This window comes from Thalassophryne amazonica, chromosome 10, assembly GCF_902500255.1.
Source record: "Thalassophryne amazonica chromosome 10, fThaAma1.1, whole genome shotgun sequence".
Taxonomy (NCBI): domain Eukaryota; kingdom Metazoa; phylum Chordata; class Actinopteri; order Batrachoidiformes; family Batrachoididae; genus Thalassophryne; species Thalassophryne amazonica.
In genome coordinates this window covers 72,748,122-72,764,225 of record NC_047112.1, presented here as the reverse complement: position 1 = coordinate 72,764,225, position 16,104 = coordinate 72,748,122, and the positions used below count along the sequence as shown (strand labels likewise).

The 16,104-nt window shown below is 42.5% G+C and overlaps 1 protein-coding gene across 1 annotated transcript in view; it reads left to right on the top strand.

Moving 5' to 3' along the window:
- Window positions 1–288: 288 nt before the first annotated feature.
- rgmd (RGM domain family, member D) overlaps window positions 289–16,104 on the top strand; it is a 28,231-nt gene continuing 12,415 nt past the window's right edge. The window contains exon 1 of the mRNA XM_034180259.1: window positions 289–487. Coding sequence (XP_034036150.1) covers window positions 289–487 — 199 coding nt within the window. The remainder of the gene's footprint in view (window positions 488–16,104) is intronic.

Genomic DNA, 16,104 nt, shown 5'->3' with positions numbered 1-16,104 from the left:
GTCAACTTTTTCTGCAAGTTTTGTTCATTTTGCACCTTCCAACTTTCACTCATTGTGACTTCTGATCTCACCCTGGTTTCACAATCAGCAGTAATACACTTCTTACAAGTCTCCCAAAACTCATTATAATAATAATCAGGGTGATAATCACCGCTTTGCACGCAAATAAGAAGTGTTGGTGAATAATTAGTGTTTGATTGTCCAGCCCCTCGGCCCCTGCCTGGGCCCCCGGCCACACTTTAGACCCCTCCCCCGTAGCGCAGCCCTGAAGACGGGGGCCCCTTTTGAATGACAGCGCTTTGGGGAAAGAAGACGAATTTTTGTCCGCTTTCCCGCAGCCGCAGCGTCGATGAGAAGCAGTCGAGGATCTCCATTCTAAGTGAATGGATTGGTATGGGGAGAAGCGGACCTCCGACCGGGGCTAAGCGGCAGCTTTGGGACTGTGTGACGCTCATCATGTTCTTTCTCTCGCTGCTCTTCCGACCAGGTAAGTTTTTTTTCTTTCTTTTTCTCAATCTGTGCTCTTCCACTGCTGCGGAATGGATTTGGGAAAAGTTCAGCGACCCTCCCGTGTCGATGTCTTTAACCAGTTTATTCTCACGTTACTAATTCATACTTAAGTTTTCAGTAGTTTGCTGATTCCAAAAGTTGTTTTTGTTTGAAGACTGTTACGTCCGCTGCTTAGAAAAAAAAAAAAAAAAAAACAACTCACGACCTGTTTTCTGCCGCTAGCTGAGTAAAACACAACTTTTTTAAAAAATATGATTTTATCACGTTTGCCTCAGAACCTAACAACCAAACATTTAATAACGTCGTCGCCACTAAAAAAGTTTTGAGCAGGTTTTGTCCACTTTGAGCTCACGGTTAGCGTAGCACGTCCAGCAGCCGTGAAAAGAAAAACGCTGTTTTAAAAAAAATAATAAGAAAAACGCCGCTAGAAAAGAAATAAAACGTCACGTTATTGCTTTTAGCCTTTGTATCACATCTGTAACGTTTCTCCGCAAGTGTGGAATATTTTAGAAGTTTGTAGGCTTCAGCTCCCCGCGGTTGGTTTATTAGCTTCGTTAGCTTCCGTTGGAATTCCAACTTGTTGGCCTGTTTTGTGTTCAGCTTCTTAGCAACGAATGTGAAATTAAATCTTAATAACTGTACTCAAAACATGCAGTTACTGGAGATTTGAAAATGGGCATATAACATTTTTATAACGGAAAATTACAAGAAATGTCTGGTCATCCACCAGTGTGTGTGTGTGTGTGTGTGTGTGTGTGTGTGTGTGTGTGTGTGTGTGTGTGTGTGTATCTGTTCTATACATACATATTTTACAGTTTCAGATCTGTAATCTGTGACTAATAATCGTGAATTCTTGTCTGGTTGTATACCTGTAGGCCCTTTATGTCTTCACTTATCCTCTCATCCATACTATTTTCAGTGTAATAAAAAGCAGCAACTGTGCATTTCTCATATTTACACAAAGTGGAAGCAGTCTAACATGAGGGTATTTAAATTAATATTTATTCAGTGGTTGCTGTTATTCTGTCAATCAGCTCATCACTAATCCAATAGTAGTTTCAGCTCTTCTTAAATGAGTGTTTTCCTGCTCCAGAGGATGTTTTAACTGGTTCGTCATCACTGAGTCATTATTGCCAAGGAGGTAATGTTTTCCTTGCTTGTGTGACTCCTAGCAGGATAACTCAAAAAGTGATCAACAGATTTCAGTGGCATTTGGTGAGCAGATACAAAATGTTCAGAGCAATAAGTGATTACATTTTGGAAGTCATCTGGAATATGGGATGGTGCAAGTACATGTCAATTCCGGCGAAGTGGTGAATCCAAAGGCAAGAATTCAGACTTCTGCAACTGGCCACCTGATGAAAACATGCTTTGACTGTATTGCTTGTCTGTTGAAATCAGCTGGTTTTGTTTTGTCTCTAACTTTATTCTGTCAGCCAGCTGACAGCTCTCATTGCCTGGAATGATGATATTTATACACCAAGCTGACCTGAAATGAACCATTGTACATTAAATCGACTTTATTGATGAGTCTGACCCCTTTGAAAAATGACCAAATTACATGTATTTGTACTGAGTTCGCCATTGTTTTCATCGGCCAAAAATGGCCACCAGAGGGTGCTCGGTGTAAAGTCCACGGCAACCCATATTCTGGAGCTGATATCCAGAGGAATGTTTGGTACATAGCAACATTTAGCTCAAAAAGTTGTGAGAAGATTTTGATGAAATTTGGTTGAGCAAATGGATAACACCTTTGAAAATGAGGGATTTCATTTTGAATCTGATCTGGAACATAGTCTCGATTCAGGATCCAGACTATGTTTTAGGAATATTGGAACATGTGGCCTTGGTGGAGGTATGTGCTCTCTGAGTACCTTCTAGACCAAGTAAACTGTTTTAACCTATCAGGAAAACAAAAATGGCAAAAATGAGCTCTGTCTATTCTCAAATATAAACTTTGCCACACTTTCCTGTTAAGTATAATTTCTCTTTGACCTGCTGTGAAGGCAAAAGTGTGATCTACTTTGTTTCAGAAATGTGTTGACTAGAATGTAATTGATTAGTCATAATGAAAACAGTTGCGGCTATACAAGGTAAATTTGAAGAAAAATACAGAAATAACACTTGAAATATGCCACATTGTTGACAGGTGTTGAAAATGTTGCAAACTTGTCTTATCCGTGTGATCGTATGACTGCAAAATATATTGTTTGAACATCATCATCAAGTTGAAGTTTCCATTGTTCAACACCAGTGTATGCTCAGGATTTTTATTGTGAAATGTCAAAAGAGAAAGAATATATTTCTTTTCTTTACATTGTGGTTGACTTTTTAAAACAGCTACTGCATTATGGAACAGAACTACCCTGAAAATGAGCGTGGAACAAGACCCCCATTTATACTTGGCATTAAAATGTTTATCAGATTGGAGATGTGGTTCTGGTTTGAGCAGGTCCAAAACAAAAAACAAACCATCCATGAAGTAAATTTCAGTGTTGTATATTCTTGAAGTTGTCTTTAACAGCTGGAATGTTGAGGAGAATGCATTTAACAATGTGTTTCATTTTTAATGTAGCTCCTTCTGTTTCAGCTGTGGTCAGTACCACTACTGTCCAGAGGATGATCTGGATAAGGGAGCGCGCATATGTGGTGTCAGACCTTAGAATTTATTTGTGGAAGACTGTGCTCAGTCTCGTCCAGAAGAGACCTGCACTTGTGTACCACCCACAGAGTTGTATTTGGATTGGAAACACATTTACATTTACACTGGTGTTTCCTTGCATCCCTGACCACTCCCGGAGATGGTTTGGGCAATGGGATCACAGCCTGTCTTCAACGCCTTTCAGGTGCGTTTATACCTGTACTTTAATTTGATCAAGCATTATCGACTGCATTGCAGCCCAGTCACCCAAACCGCATTTTAATGCCAAGTGTAAATGGGACCAGAAACACCAACACGGTTCTAAATACATCATCATTTGAAGTTGTATGGAATTACTTGGGGTAAAGAAAGAATGATGTTGACCGAGAACACGTACTTTGTTGAGAAAACCTTGCAGAGTCAAAAGAAATTTTTGAATGTTTTTATTATTACTTTTACTATGGAGATGCATTCCCCTCAAAAATGGCCTAAATCTTTCTGGTGAAAGTATATTTTTAAGTGCTGGGCACAGATAATTTGCATGACATTTAACCAAAATTGGAGCACCTTTAACTTTTGACCCCTGTACAAACTGAAATTGACCTTTGTCACCATTTTTGCTGTTTTTACCCCATAACTCCATAACATTCAGTCATAGATAGTGCAAACTATACCTTTTTGGAATATTTATAATCAGACAAATAATATGGTATGGTACTGCCACATTTTTTATATTTTCACCCCTGTGTAATTTTTCATTGAACCCTGTTGGCCATTAGAGGTCTGTCCCAGGATGCCTCAACATCTGAAAGTAAACAGTTAATTTAGAATGTGTGTGCCAAATTTCATGCTTTATCACAAAATGCAGTTATTTTGCTGTGCTGCCCCTACTAGCATTTTTTTTTATATTTTCTATATATATCTATATCTATCTGTCTATCTATCTATCTATATATATTTTCCATATATATATATATATATTATTAATAATGTGGTCCATGTGGTGCACTTGGATATGTTGTGTTGAAAATTCAAATTTTTAATGTCATGTGCTGCATCACATTAAAATACTGCTTGTGTTTTGTATGAAATTTAAACTAATACATACTAATCTATAATCTAATGCTGATGACGTGTCACTTCCCTATTCTGCTCTCATGCTTCCCCACATCATGACATCACATCACTTGTTTGTACTCTAATTGTCAGAGTGTAAAGAGCCTCTAAGGAGATGTGTAGTGGTAGATTGTCAAGAAGTGTCAGTCAAGGCTGATTTCAGTGACCTTGCAGTGAGCTGGGAGATGCCTGCTGGAATTTAGAGTGTGGATGCAGAATGCCTGCAGCCTGACCCCTCTCACTCCTATTAGGGCCTGTGTTGAAATGTAGTAACTGTGAGATGCATTAATCATATGTCATGCACCATCAGTGCTTCCGCAACTAAGGCTTGTGTGAAAATGAGGACGCTGTGCAAAATATTCACATATGCCAGATTCATCATCTGGTCAGAGTATTTTGGGGAATTTGAAAAGTACATATGCATTGAAAGTGACAGATTCGTTTTAGGAATTGGAGAATGAAATTCATCTCATAACGCTTAGACAAGTACTTAGATGGAGAATGAAAGTATTTTTTGTGTGTTTTTTCTACTGTGCACTGGCAGAGCAGAAAGCTCAACAGGATAAAAGTTGCCACTACAGTATCTAGAGCTAAATTCGGTTCCTGATTACTAGTGGTGGAATGGGTCATAGTTGATCTGTTCATCTCATTTCATCTTCAAATGCTTATCCGGGATCAGGTCGTGGTGGCAACAGCTCTAGCAGGGGACCCCAGACTTCCCTTTCCCGGGTCACATTGACCACCCCTGACTGGGGGATCCCAAGGTGTTCCCAGGCCAGTGTGGAGATCTGCTGATCTGTGTGTAATGCCCTCCCCCTTCAAACATAATTGGCACCAGGGTCGGGGAGGATTACTTTGAAAGAATACATGTGGATTACATGTATGTATGTAAAAACATTTGGATTACTTGTAATCTGATTACTTTTGGTTTACATTTCAAAGTAATCCTACCCAACCCTGATTGGCACACATGTGAACTGCAAATTAATTGCACGTTCCATAAGTCATGTGACTTGTTTTTAAAATAACTGCACTAATATCGGTGCAGTTGCAGTAAAATCACAGTCTGAGTGGAGGTTAAAGCAGCATGTTATGCAGTTGTGTATGCAGCATGTTAAAAACAGCCTCGTGCTCTGCTTGCTGCACACTCAGCACGCTTCTGGATTAAAAAAAATCGACAGAATTTCTCAGTAAATTAAAGGAGTTAAGGATAAAGTGTCCATCATCTCACCTGCACTCGAAGCATGTGCACAGTGTAGACATCCTCATCTTTTTGAAAAGAATTTGAAGTTCTGAACATAGATCAGCTTTGCTCCATTTCTTTTTTTTTAATTTTCATGATTTTGACAGACTGTTTTTATTCACAGATACTGCTCATATTACAACCCCTGGCAAAAATGATGGAATCACCGGCCTCGGAGGATGTTCATTCAGTTGTTCAATTTTGTAGAAAAAAAGCAGATCACAGACATGACACAAAACTAAAGTAATTTCAAATGGCAACTTTCTGGCTTTAAGAAACACTATAAGAAATCAGGAAAAAAAAAATTGTGGCAGTCAGTAACGGTTACTTTTTTAGACCAAGCAGAGGGGAAAAAAATATGGAATCACTCAATTCTGAGGAAAAAATTATGGAATCATGAAAAACAAAAGAACGCGCCAACACATCACTAGTATTTTGTTGCACCACCTCTGGCTTTTATAACAGCTTGCAGTCTCTGAGGCATGGACTTAATGAGTGACAAACAGTACTCTTCATCAGTCTGGCTCCAACTTTCTCTGATTGCTGTTGCCAGATCAGCTTTGCAGGTTGGAGCCTTGTCATGGACCATTTTCTTCAACTTCCACCAAAGATTTTCAATTGGATTAAGATCCGGACTATTTGCAGGCCATGACATTGACCCTATGTCTTTTTGCAAGGAATGTTTTCACAGTTTTTGCTCTATGGCAAGATGCATTATCATCTTGAAAAATGATTTCATCATCCCCAAACATCCTTTCAATTGATGGGATAAGAAAAGTGTCCAAAATATCACTGTAAACTTGTGCATTTATTGATGATGTAATGACAGCCATCTCCCCAGTGCCTTTACCTGACATGCAGCCCCATATCATCAATGGCTGTGGAAATTTACATGTTCTCTTCAGGCAGTCATCTTTATAAATCTCATTGGAACGGCACCAAACAAAAGTTCCAGCATCATCACCTTGCCCAATGCAGATTCGAGATTCATCACTGAATATGACTTTCATCCAGTCATCCACAGTCCACGATTGCTTTTCCTTAGCCCATTGTAACCTTGTTTTTTTCTGTTTAGGTGTTAATGATGGCTTTCATTTAGCTTTTCTGTATATAAATCCCATTTCCTTTAGGCGGATTCTTACGGTTCGGTCACAGACGTTGACTCCAGTTTCCTCCCATTCGTTCCTCATTTGTGTTGTTGTGCATTTTCGATTTTTGAGACATATTGCTTTAAGTTTTCTGTCTTGACGCTTTTAATGTCTTCCTTGGTCTACCAGTATGTTTGCCTTTAACAACCTTCCCATGTTGTTTGTATTTGGTCCAGAGTTTAGACACAGCTGACTGTGAACAACCAACATCTTTTGCAACATTGCGTGATGATTTACCCTCTTTTAAGAGTTTGATAATCTTCTCCTTTGTTTCAATTGACATCTCTCGTGTTGGAGCGATGATTCATGTCAGTCCACTTGGTGCAACAGCTCTCCAAGGTGTGATCACTGCTTTTTAGATGCAGACTAATGAGCAGATCTGATTTGATGCAGGTGTTAGTTTTGGGGATGAAAATTTACAGGGTGATTCCATAATTTATTCCTCAGAATTGAGTGAGTCCATATTTTTTTCCCCTCTGCTTGGTCTAAAAAAGTAACCGTTATTGAACATGTTTACTGTAACCGTTGATTTCTTATAGTGTTTCTTAAAGCCAGAAAGTTGCCATTTGAAATGACTTTAGTTTTGTGTCATGTCTGTGATCTGCTTTTTTTCTACAAAATTAAACAACTGAATGAACATCCTCTGAGGCCGGTGATTCCATAATTTTTGCCAGGGGTTGTACAATTTAAAATAGCAGTTAAGTATCTTATTTTTAAATATTGTGTAAAATCTGGGATGCCTTGATTTTATATTTCATATGATCTGTGGCTTAAAAACAGTATCTGACCTCAGCTCCAGATATCCCATGATGATTATGGATATTGGGCTTCTTTTTTTTTTTTCTTGGCATCATTAAAAAATATTTCTGGCCTGGTGGGGGCTTCTGCTTGGCCTGCTTTCTCAGGGGATTGACGATACTGTGCAGTCCATATTGTGGTGCATTATCACGCTGGTGATGACTCCACATGGACAGTGAAAGGTTGGCAACAATACAATAACAACAATAAAACTATGTGTTAAATCTTAAGTGTGGAATGACATTGGGATTTATGGACTACCAGGAGATGCAGCATTAGACATGATGAAATTGGTATGGAAATGTTTTACCAATTTTATGGAGTCCAGTCTGGGGTTCTGAAAGATACATTGACATTTAGCACTTCAGGTCTAAAAGTGTTCTGTTTATTTACTGGGCAAAAATTCTTAGAAAAATTCATATCAGATTGCCAGTGTTTTCTTTTTCAGTTGAGAATTTGTCAATCAATACCAAATTTTATTTTCATGGCCAAGGCTCTTTCTGCATACAGTACATGCTCCAAGGTGACCAATTTCACTTTAACTACATCTCATCTCCAAACCTTGTTCTTGTTCTCAATCATCAGTCCATATTGATTTAATACAGCTTAACTTCCCTTTTACTTGACATTATTTCTGCATTATTTGTTTTGGGATGTCAGATTACTGGACAAGTATAAAATTATTGATCACAGGTTGTAAATAATGCATAATGATTATGCATAATAATGCATAGTCAGGTGAACAGGAGACTCATTTTTGTTAGTCAGCACTGTTATATGATCACCAAGTCGTACAGCAAAACGAACACAAGAACATGATAGTGAGAGTGGCTGTACTGTGTGATCAGCATTATTAACACATAAAAGAAGTGATGTTAGACAAAGAGACTAAAGGAAATGATCACAGCCCAGACTCTGTCGAAGAAGAGTGACGCAATTGTTTTCATCAAGTTGTGTTCTGTGAAAACACATTTTCAGTTTTCAGATGAACACATTCTGGAGATCCTTTTCAAAGAGCTTAGTTTTGGGGCCAGAAAACACTAACTAAGGGTGGACGGAGGGGAAAAAATGGAAAGAAAGGAGATGTACTGTCTTGTAAAAACTACTTACTGTGGACAGGGTGTAAGTTCTAATCATGAGTCTTTCTAATATTCATTAAATCCTCCTCTTAGTTACCTGTTAGCTGCCCTCGTGTGCTGAGCTTTGCCCGACGTGTAGTGTAGCTTAATTGACTTAAATTATCTCAGCTTTAGCCAAACCGCATTCAGCACCCTCAGGCGAACTGCACAGGTTGGATTCTTCTTACCAGGAGATTTAATACTATTTCTGTGGGGGCTGTTTGGAGGAAATAAGTTTTGACTGACTATAGCACAGTGTGGGAGTTTGACCTTGTGAGCTCATGCATTTGGGCTTTAATGACTCTCTTGAGTTGAAGTATATATTGAGTTAAAGTTGATCGTGGAAAGGTTTGGATTTTGCTGCCTCTTGTACTGCACAGAGCCCATGTGTACTGTAAATCAAAAGGATTTTAACATTCTTATTGTAGACAAACAGCCGTGTATTTTACTAAGAGATAACATCAGGTAGTTTATTTGAAAGGTGCCATGGCCACGTTTGTACAGTGCAGATTACTGATGCAACAATAGAGAATTACTGTCATGTAGTTTTGTGGTCATGTGTGGCCTGTTCCCTAAAAGATGTGGAGTCGATTCCAAGTGTTGACTGTACATTTAGCTGTTTGAGCTGACTTTTGACTGTATATGAGATCTAAAGAGGTGTTAATGCAAGTGAAGGAGGCCATAATTAAGCTGGAAATCAAAATACATTTATCCAACACAAAATTTAGCGGTGTCCAATAGGGATGTGAATCGTACAACAACTCACGATTCAATTTGATTCTGATTCTTGGGGTGACGATTCGATTCAGAATCGATTTTCGATTCAAACATTTCTGAGAAATAGTTATATTACTTTAAAAATGTTTATGTTTAAGAAAATGCAGCTTTACAAGGTTAATCAAGTGATTCTAGATGTAAATTTACTTATCTGCTTTGCTCATTCAGAGTTGGCTGGCAGTTTAGCGAAGCACTGGTCAGTAGTCGGCAGAGACCGCTGCTCCGTTCCTTTTAGCTCCGGGTCATAGCGTAGCATGTGGGCTTGCGGAGTTGAAGTGTTTCCGAAGTACTTGACTTTCATTTTGCAGATTTTGCACATAGCATAAGTCATGTCAAGCTCCTTCTTACACAGCAAATAATGAAATCCAAAATGCGCTCAAACATTTGTCTTCAGCAAAGACGGTGCTGGCTGAATTAGCTCTTTGTCCGCCATGCTAAGCTACAGCTCACGAATGTTTGAAGCACGCCAGACCCTCCCCTCGCGGGGACGCTGTAGTACGGAAGCTGTTGCCTGACAAACAGTACATGCAGCGAGTAAGTAAGAAAATGTTTTAAAAAATGCTTTTTAAAAATCGATTCTTGGACATTTTGGATCGATTCAGAATCATAATAAATAAGAATCGCGATTCGGACGTGAATTGATTTTTTCCGGCACCCCTAGTGTCCAAATAAACAATTTATTGCATTCTTATAAAGAAGGAATGTATTGGTGACTTCAGCAACACCAAACACTCTAGAAGACCACAGAAGACAGCAAACATGAATCTTGACAGAATTCTTTCCTTGGTGGAAAAAAAACCCTTCACAACATCGAAACAAGTCCAGAACACTCTGAAGGAGTGAGATGTATCAGTGACTATGTTGCCAACAACAATATTCTGATACTAACAGGGCTTGACATAAACCAATTTGCCCCACTGGCCCACAGCTATCGATTATTTTAGTAATCGAGTATTCTATCGATTATTCTGGCGATTAATCGAGTAATCGGATAAAAAGTACTTTTGCGTTTTAAAACATTAACAGTCCAGGGCTCTCCCTAAGTAATGGCACAATGTCACTGCGTTATCACGGAGATTGTCAAATTTAGTGTATCCCTTTCTGTTTTCCTGGGTAATTATTTATATTTTCACATCTTTACAAGTTTTGGATCTTTCCTGGTGTCAGAAGCTCAGCCAAAGTCGGCCCAAAGTCTTGACATTTTGCTGAAATGGCGATGGGTTGTGGCTTTCTAATTTTTGTTTTCCCCAACTTGTAAAATTTAACCATTTTTTATTTATTTATTAAGGTGGTGGACTGGGTCCCTGCTTGAATTTCTTTTTAATACTCTCTCTGCGATTCAGTCAATGCATTTCATTTTCAGCTGGAGGTTGAACATGCAGCCTCGCAGTCACTGGTTTTTATTATTATTATTATTATTATTATTGTATTTGAGTTCCCGTATTTGTGAAGCATTGTGTGTTTCCCAAAAAAGCGAAAATTAAAAAGAGACACTCATTGCGAGTCACAGAAGAAAGAGCGGACTTCTTCCAGAGACTGTCTGTGGCCGGGACGGAGCTGTGTGAGGGCAGTGCTGAGTCGCTCACACCGGGCAGAGAGAGGCAGCAGTGTTTTTTAAAAAAAACAAACATTGCTTTGGTTTAAATGCACAGTAAAGCCCCTTTCACACCAGAGCTGCTCCCAGTTGCTCCCTGTGGCATCATGATGACGCAGGAATTTCTGCGACAGGTGCGCGCAGCATGGGGCAGAGAGGAGGTGAGAACACAGCCTGCAGGTTCTCTGCACAGAGAAGTCAGAGTGCACAGTTTGGCTGCAGACAGACTGTGCACTCTGACTTCTCTTCTACTTGTTGTGCTGAGCTGCAGGGCTGCGCTCTGAGTTCTGCTATAGTTTATTTCCTCCCTTGACCGCACGCGCGGCAACCGTCCTTGAGCAAGTGTGGAGATGTCTGGAGTTGTACTTGGTGTTGACATGTCCTAGACTTATGTCCTTTTTTAACTGTGATGAGAGAGTCTGGAGAGAAAGAAACGAACTGCCTGCAGACAATTTTTTTTCTTTCCTCCTTTGACCGCGAGATGCACGCGAACGAACCGTCAGGCACATGTGGAGATGTCTAGAGTTCTACTTGATGTTGACATGTCCTGTCTCAGGACTTATGTCCTTTTTTGTCCTTTTTTTAACTGTGATGTGAGAGTTTGAGCAGAGAACAAGGAACTAATGCCTGCAGCCAGACTTTTTTTCTTTTAATTGTTCACATGTGCGCGCGTGAACAAACGTCCATGAGTGGACTAGAGATGTCCGGACTTTTTACTGGATATTTCTGGCAATCAGTCTGCATTTTTTTCTGTGGTCTTTTTTTTTTCAACGTGTAGTTTTTACTGCATTGAGTACATGGTATAAAAACAATTCTGTGTGATTTACGAGGTCTGTCCGTAAAGTATCGTACCTTTTTATTTTTTTCAAAAACTATATGGATTTCATTCATATGTTTTTACGTCAGACATGCTTGAACCCTTGTGCGCATGCGTGAGTTTTTCCACGCCTGTTGGTGACGTCATTCGCATGTGAGCACGCCTTGTGGAAGGAGTGGTCCCGCCCCCTCGTCAGATTTTCATTGTCTGGAAATGGCGGAATGAAAAGGACTTTTTTTCCATCAGAATTTTTTCAGAAGCTGTTAGAGACTGGCACCTGGAAACCATTCGAAAAATTTATCTGGCTTTCAGTGAAAATTTTACGGGCTTCACAGAGAATAAGGACTTTAACTACAGGTTTAAGGACCCCTTTAAAGGACGGTCGGTGCGCCGCGCTGCGAGCTGCGACGATGTGGCACAAACCACTGGATCATTTCTAAGCTGATGGCTCTGTGGATACGAGACCGTCGTGTGCTCTTTCTCTGGTTATCACAAGACCTGGACATCAGCCATTTTCCGGCAGATTTCACTTTTAACAAGAGATTTTGTCATGGAAAGCCGCGCGGAGGCTTTGCGCGTCACGACCGATTCGCTGATGAAGCGAGACAAAGGAACACCTCCGTTTCGGAGTGTTAGAGGACAAGTTGGGACATGTCTATCTCGGCTTTCAGTGCTTACCAGTCGAGTGAGTATAAAAGAACTTGTGGAGAGCTGGACATGTCCCAACTTGTCCTCTAACACTTAAACCTGTAGTTAAAGTCCTTATTCTCTGTGAAGCCCGTAAAATTTTCACTGAAAGCCAGATAAATTTTTCGAATGGTTTCCAGGTGCCAGTCTCTAACAGCTTCTGAAAAAATTCTGATGGAAAAAAAGTCTTTTTCATTCTGCCATTTCCAGACAATGAAAATCCGACGAGGGGGCAGGACCACTCCTTCCACAAGGCGTGCTCACAGGCGAATGACGTCACCGAGAGGCGTGGAAAAACTCACGCATGCGCACGAGGGTTCAAGCATGTCTGACGTAAAAACATATGAATGAAATCCATATAGTTTTTGAAAAAAATAAAAAGGTACGATACTTTACGGACAGACCTCGTATACTGTGGGAACAATGGAACACAGCAGAAATCATCAATTGGCTTCGAGTCACGCCGGGTAATGCCTCTTTGCCCTGAGTTATGCCTCTTTGCCCCGACTTGCGCTGGAACCACTTCCTTTCTGCGTCGAGCACAGGACGCCAAAAAATTAAACAGGTTTAATTTTTCGGCGCCCGGCTTGCTTCCTCCTTTGCGTCCCTTGCGCTGTTGTGGCGCTGAGCTGCATCGTCTTGGCACTGAGTTGCTTCCACGCGGCGTCGTCATAATGACGCACGGCGCAACTGGGAGCAGCCGGGAGCATCCCCGGTGTGAAAGGGGCTTAAGCTATTTCAGATGGTCAGCGTGGATCATCGTTTTCCTAAAAGGCTTTATTTCCCTCTGTTTGTCGCGTTGGAAAGCTGTAGCTTTTGTGCTAATTTGATTAGCGCTTGCTGTACTTCTTCCTCTTCTGTTTGTTTTTCTGGGGACATTACAGCGCCACACACAGGCCTGGCATATGTACTGCAACGTTAAACGAAGCTTCGAGGCACAGAATTTGCCTCAAACATTTTTTGTATTCGAATTACTCGACTAATCGTTTCAGCCGTAGTCTACGCCCAGAGGGGTGGTTCCCGCCTCATCCATGTTGCATTGGATGAGGCGTTTATTGTGCTTTGTCTCATGTTGTAGATTCCATTTCAGATATATGATGATACTAAATAACATCCCAACAAAAGTTGCTCATGTTTAAGTTTACTTTTAGAAAAATTTTTGATGTTAGAGAAGCCCTTTATCTTGCCAATGTTTTACTTTGATGGTACAATGCTTTTATGGTGAAGGACATTTAGGAAGATCTGAGTTATCTGTAATAGTTTACAGTATTTCTGTTGGGAAAGTGTAGTGACACGGACCCACAACAGGGGACGTAAATAAATGGACAATGGATGAGCCAAAAATGTGCACAACAAAATACAATCACAGAATTTGTATGCAGTCAATATACAAAGGTGACGTGTGCCGCCAAGTCCCGAGCCCCCAGGTGGCCACCGTCTCCAGCTGTCAGACCTGGTACTACTGGCAGGAAGCAGAAACAGTTAATGGTGGGTGTGTGTGTACACACCCAGTAAACAGTCAGCAAAAAACGTTCTCTCCTTGGTAAAGTGGGAAAAACACCTCCACCTTTAACACAAGTTCACAGTACTGCAGAGTCAGTCTCCTACTTACTGCAGTTCGGGGTGAGAAGTGAAACTCCCAGTTGCTCCCGTGGGGCGGATGCGCCCTCTCGTGCCTGAAGCCCGCATGTCAGGCAGGGCGCCCTCTGGTGGTGGGCCAGCAGTACCTCCTCTTCAGCGGCCCACACAACAGGACCCCCCCCCCCCCCAACAGGCGCCTCCTGGCGCCAGACCTGGCTTGTCAGGGTGACGGTCGTAGAAGTCGGCCAGGAGGGCCGGGTCTAGGATGAAGCTCCTCTTCACCCAGGAGCGTTCTTCAGGTCCATCCCCCTCCCAGTCCACCAGATATTGGAATCCCCGGCCCTTTCGACGGACATCCAGGAGCCTACGGACTGTCCATGCTGGCTCCTCGTCGATGATCCGGGCAGGAGGTGGCGCCGGTCCGGGGGTGCAGAGTGGTGAAGTGTGGTAGCGTTTGATGCGTGAGATGTGGAAGATGGGGTGAATCCGCAGTGAAGCTGGTAGCTTCAGCTTCATTGTGGCCAGACTGAGGACTTTGAGGATGGTGAAAGGTCCGATGAATCTGTCCATTAGCTTTTGGGATTCCACTTGCAGGGGGATGTCCTTGGTGGATAGCCAAACCTCCTGCCCGGGCTGGTATGCCGGGGCCGGGGAACGCCGGCGGTCTGCATGGACCTTGGCCCTCATCCGGGCTTTCAGCAGGGCAGAGCGGGCAGTACGCCACACCCAACGGCACCTCCTGAGGTGGGCCTGGACTGAGGGCACCCGACCTCTCCCTCCACGAGTGGAAATAATGGGGGCTGGTACCCCAAACATACCTCAAACGGGGAGAGGCCGGTGGCAGATGCAATTTGGCTATTTGGCTATTGTAAAACCGTGAATGGCACCGCAGCTCCCTCCAACAGGTGTCTCCACTCCTCAAGAGCCTCTTTCACCACAAGGAGTTCTCGATTGCCCACGTCATAGTTTCGCTCGGCCGGGGTCAACCTGTGGGAAAAATAGGCACAGGGGTGGAGGACCTTATCGGACTCCCTGCTCTGGGACAGCGCGGCCCCTATCCCTGAGTCAGAGGCATCCACTTCAACAATAAACTGGCGATTAGGATCGGGCTGCACCAGAACTGGCGCAGTCGAGAACCAGCGTTTCAACTCCCTAAATGCGGCTTCGCACCGATCCGACCAGGTGAAGGGGACTTTGGAGGAGGTCAGGCCTGTCAAGGGACTAACCACCTACTGTAGCCCTTAATGAACCTCCTGTAGAAGTTAGCAAAGCCGAGGAACTGTTGCAGCTTCCTACGGCTTGTTGGTTGGGGCCAATCTCTCACCGCCGCAACCTTGACCGGATCAGGGGCGACGGAGTTGGAGGAGATTATGAACCCTTAGGAAGGACGAAGATGTGCGGTGGAACTCGCACTTCTTGCCCTTCACAAACAGCCGGTTTTCCAACAACCGCTGCAGGACCTGATGTACATGCTTAACATGAGACTCAGGATCCGGGGAAAAGATGAGTATATCGTCCAGGTATACGAAGACGAATCGGTGCAGGAAGTCCCGCAAAATGTCGTTTACCAAAGCTTGGAACGTTGCAGGGGCGTTGGTGAGGCCGAACGGCATGACCAGGTACTCAAAGTGACCTAACGGGGTGTTAAATGCCGTCTTCCACTCGTCTCCCTTCCGGATCCGAACCAGGTGGTATGCATTTCTAAGATCCAACTTTGTGAATATTTTGGCTCCATGCAGGGGCGTGAACACTGAATCTAACAGGGGCAACGGGTATCGATTGCGAACCGTAATTTCATTCAGCCCTCTGTAATCAATGCATGGACGGAGTCTGCCGTCTTTCTTGCCCACAGAAAAGAAACCAGCACCCATTGGGGAGGTGGAGTTCCAGATCAGCCCGGCAGCTAACGAGTCCCGGATGTAGGTTTCCATTGATTCGCGCTCTGGACGTGAGAGGTTATACAGTCTACTGGATGGGTACTCAACGCCCGGGATCAGATCAATGGCGCAATTGTACGGCCGGTGCGGGGGAAGCGTGAGTGCCAGATCTTTGCTGAAGACGTCAGCAAGATCGT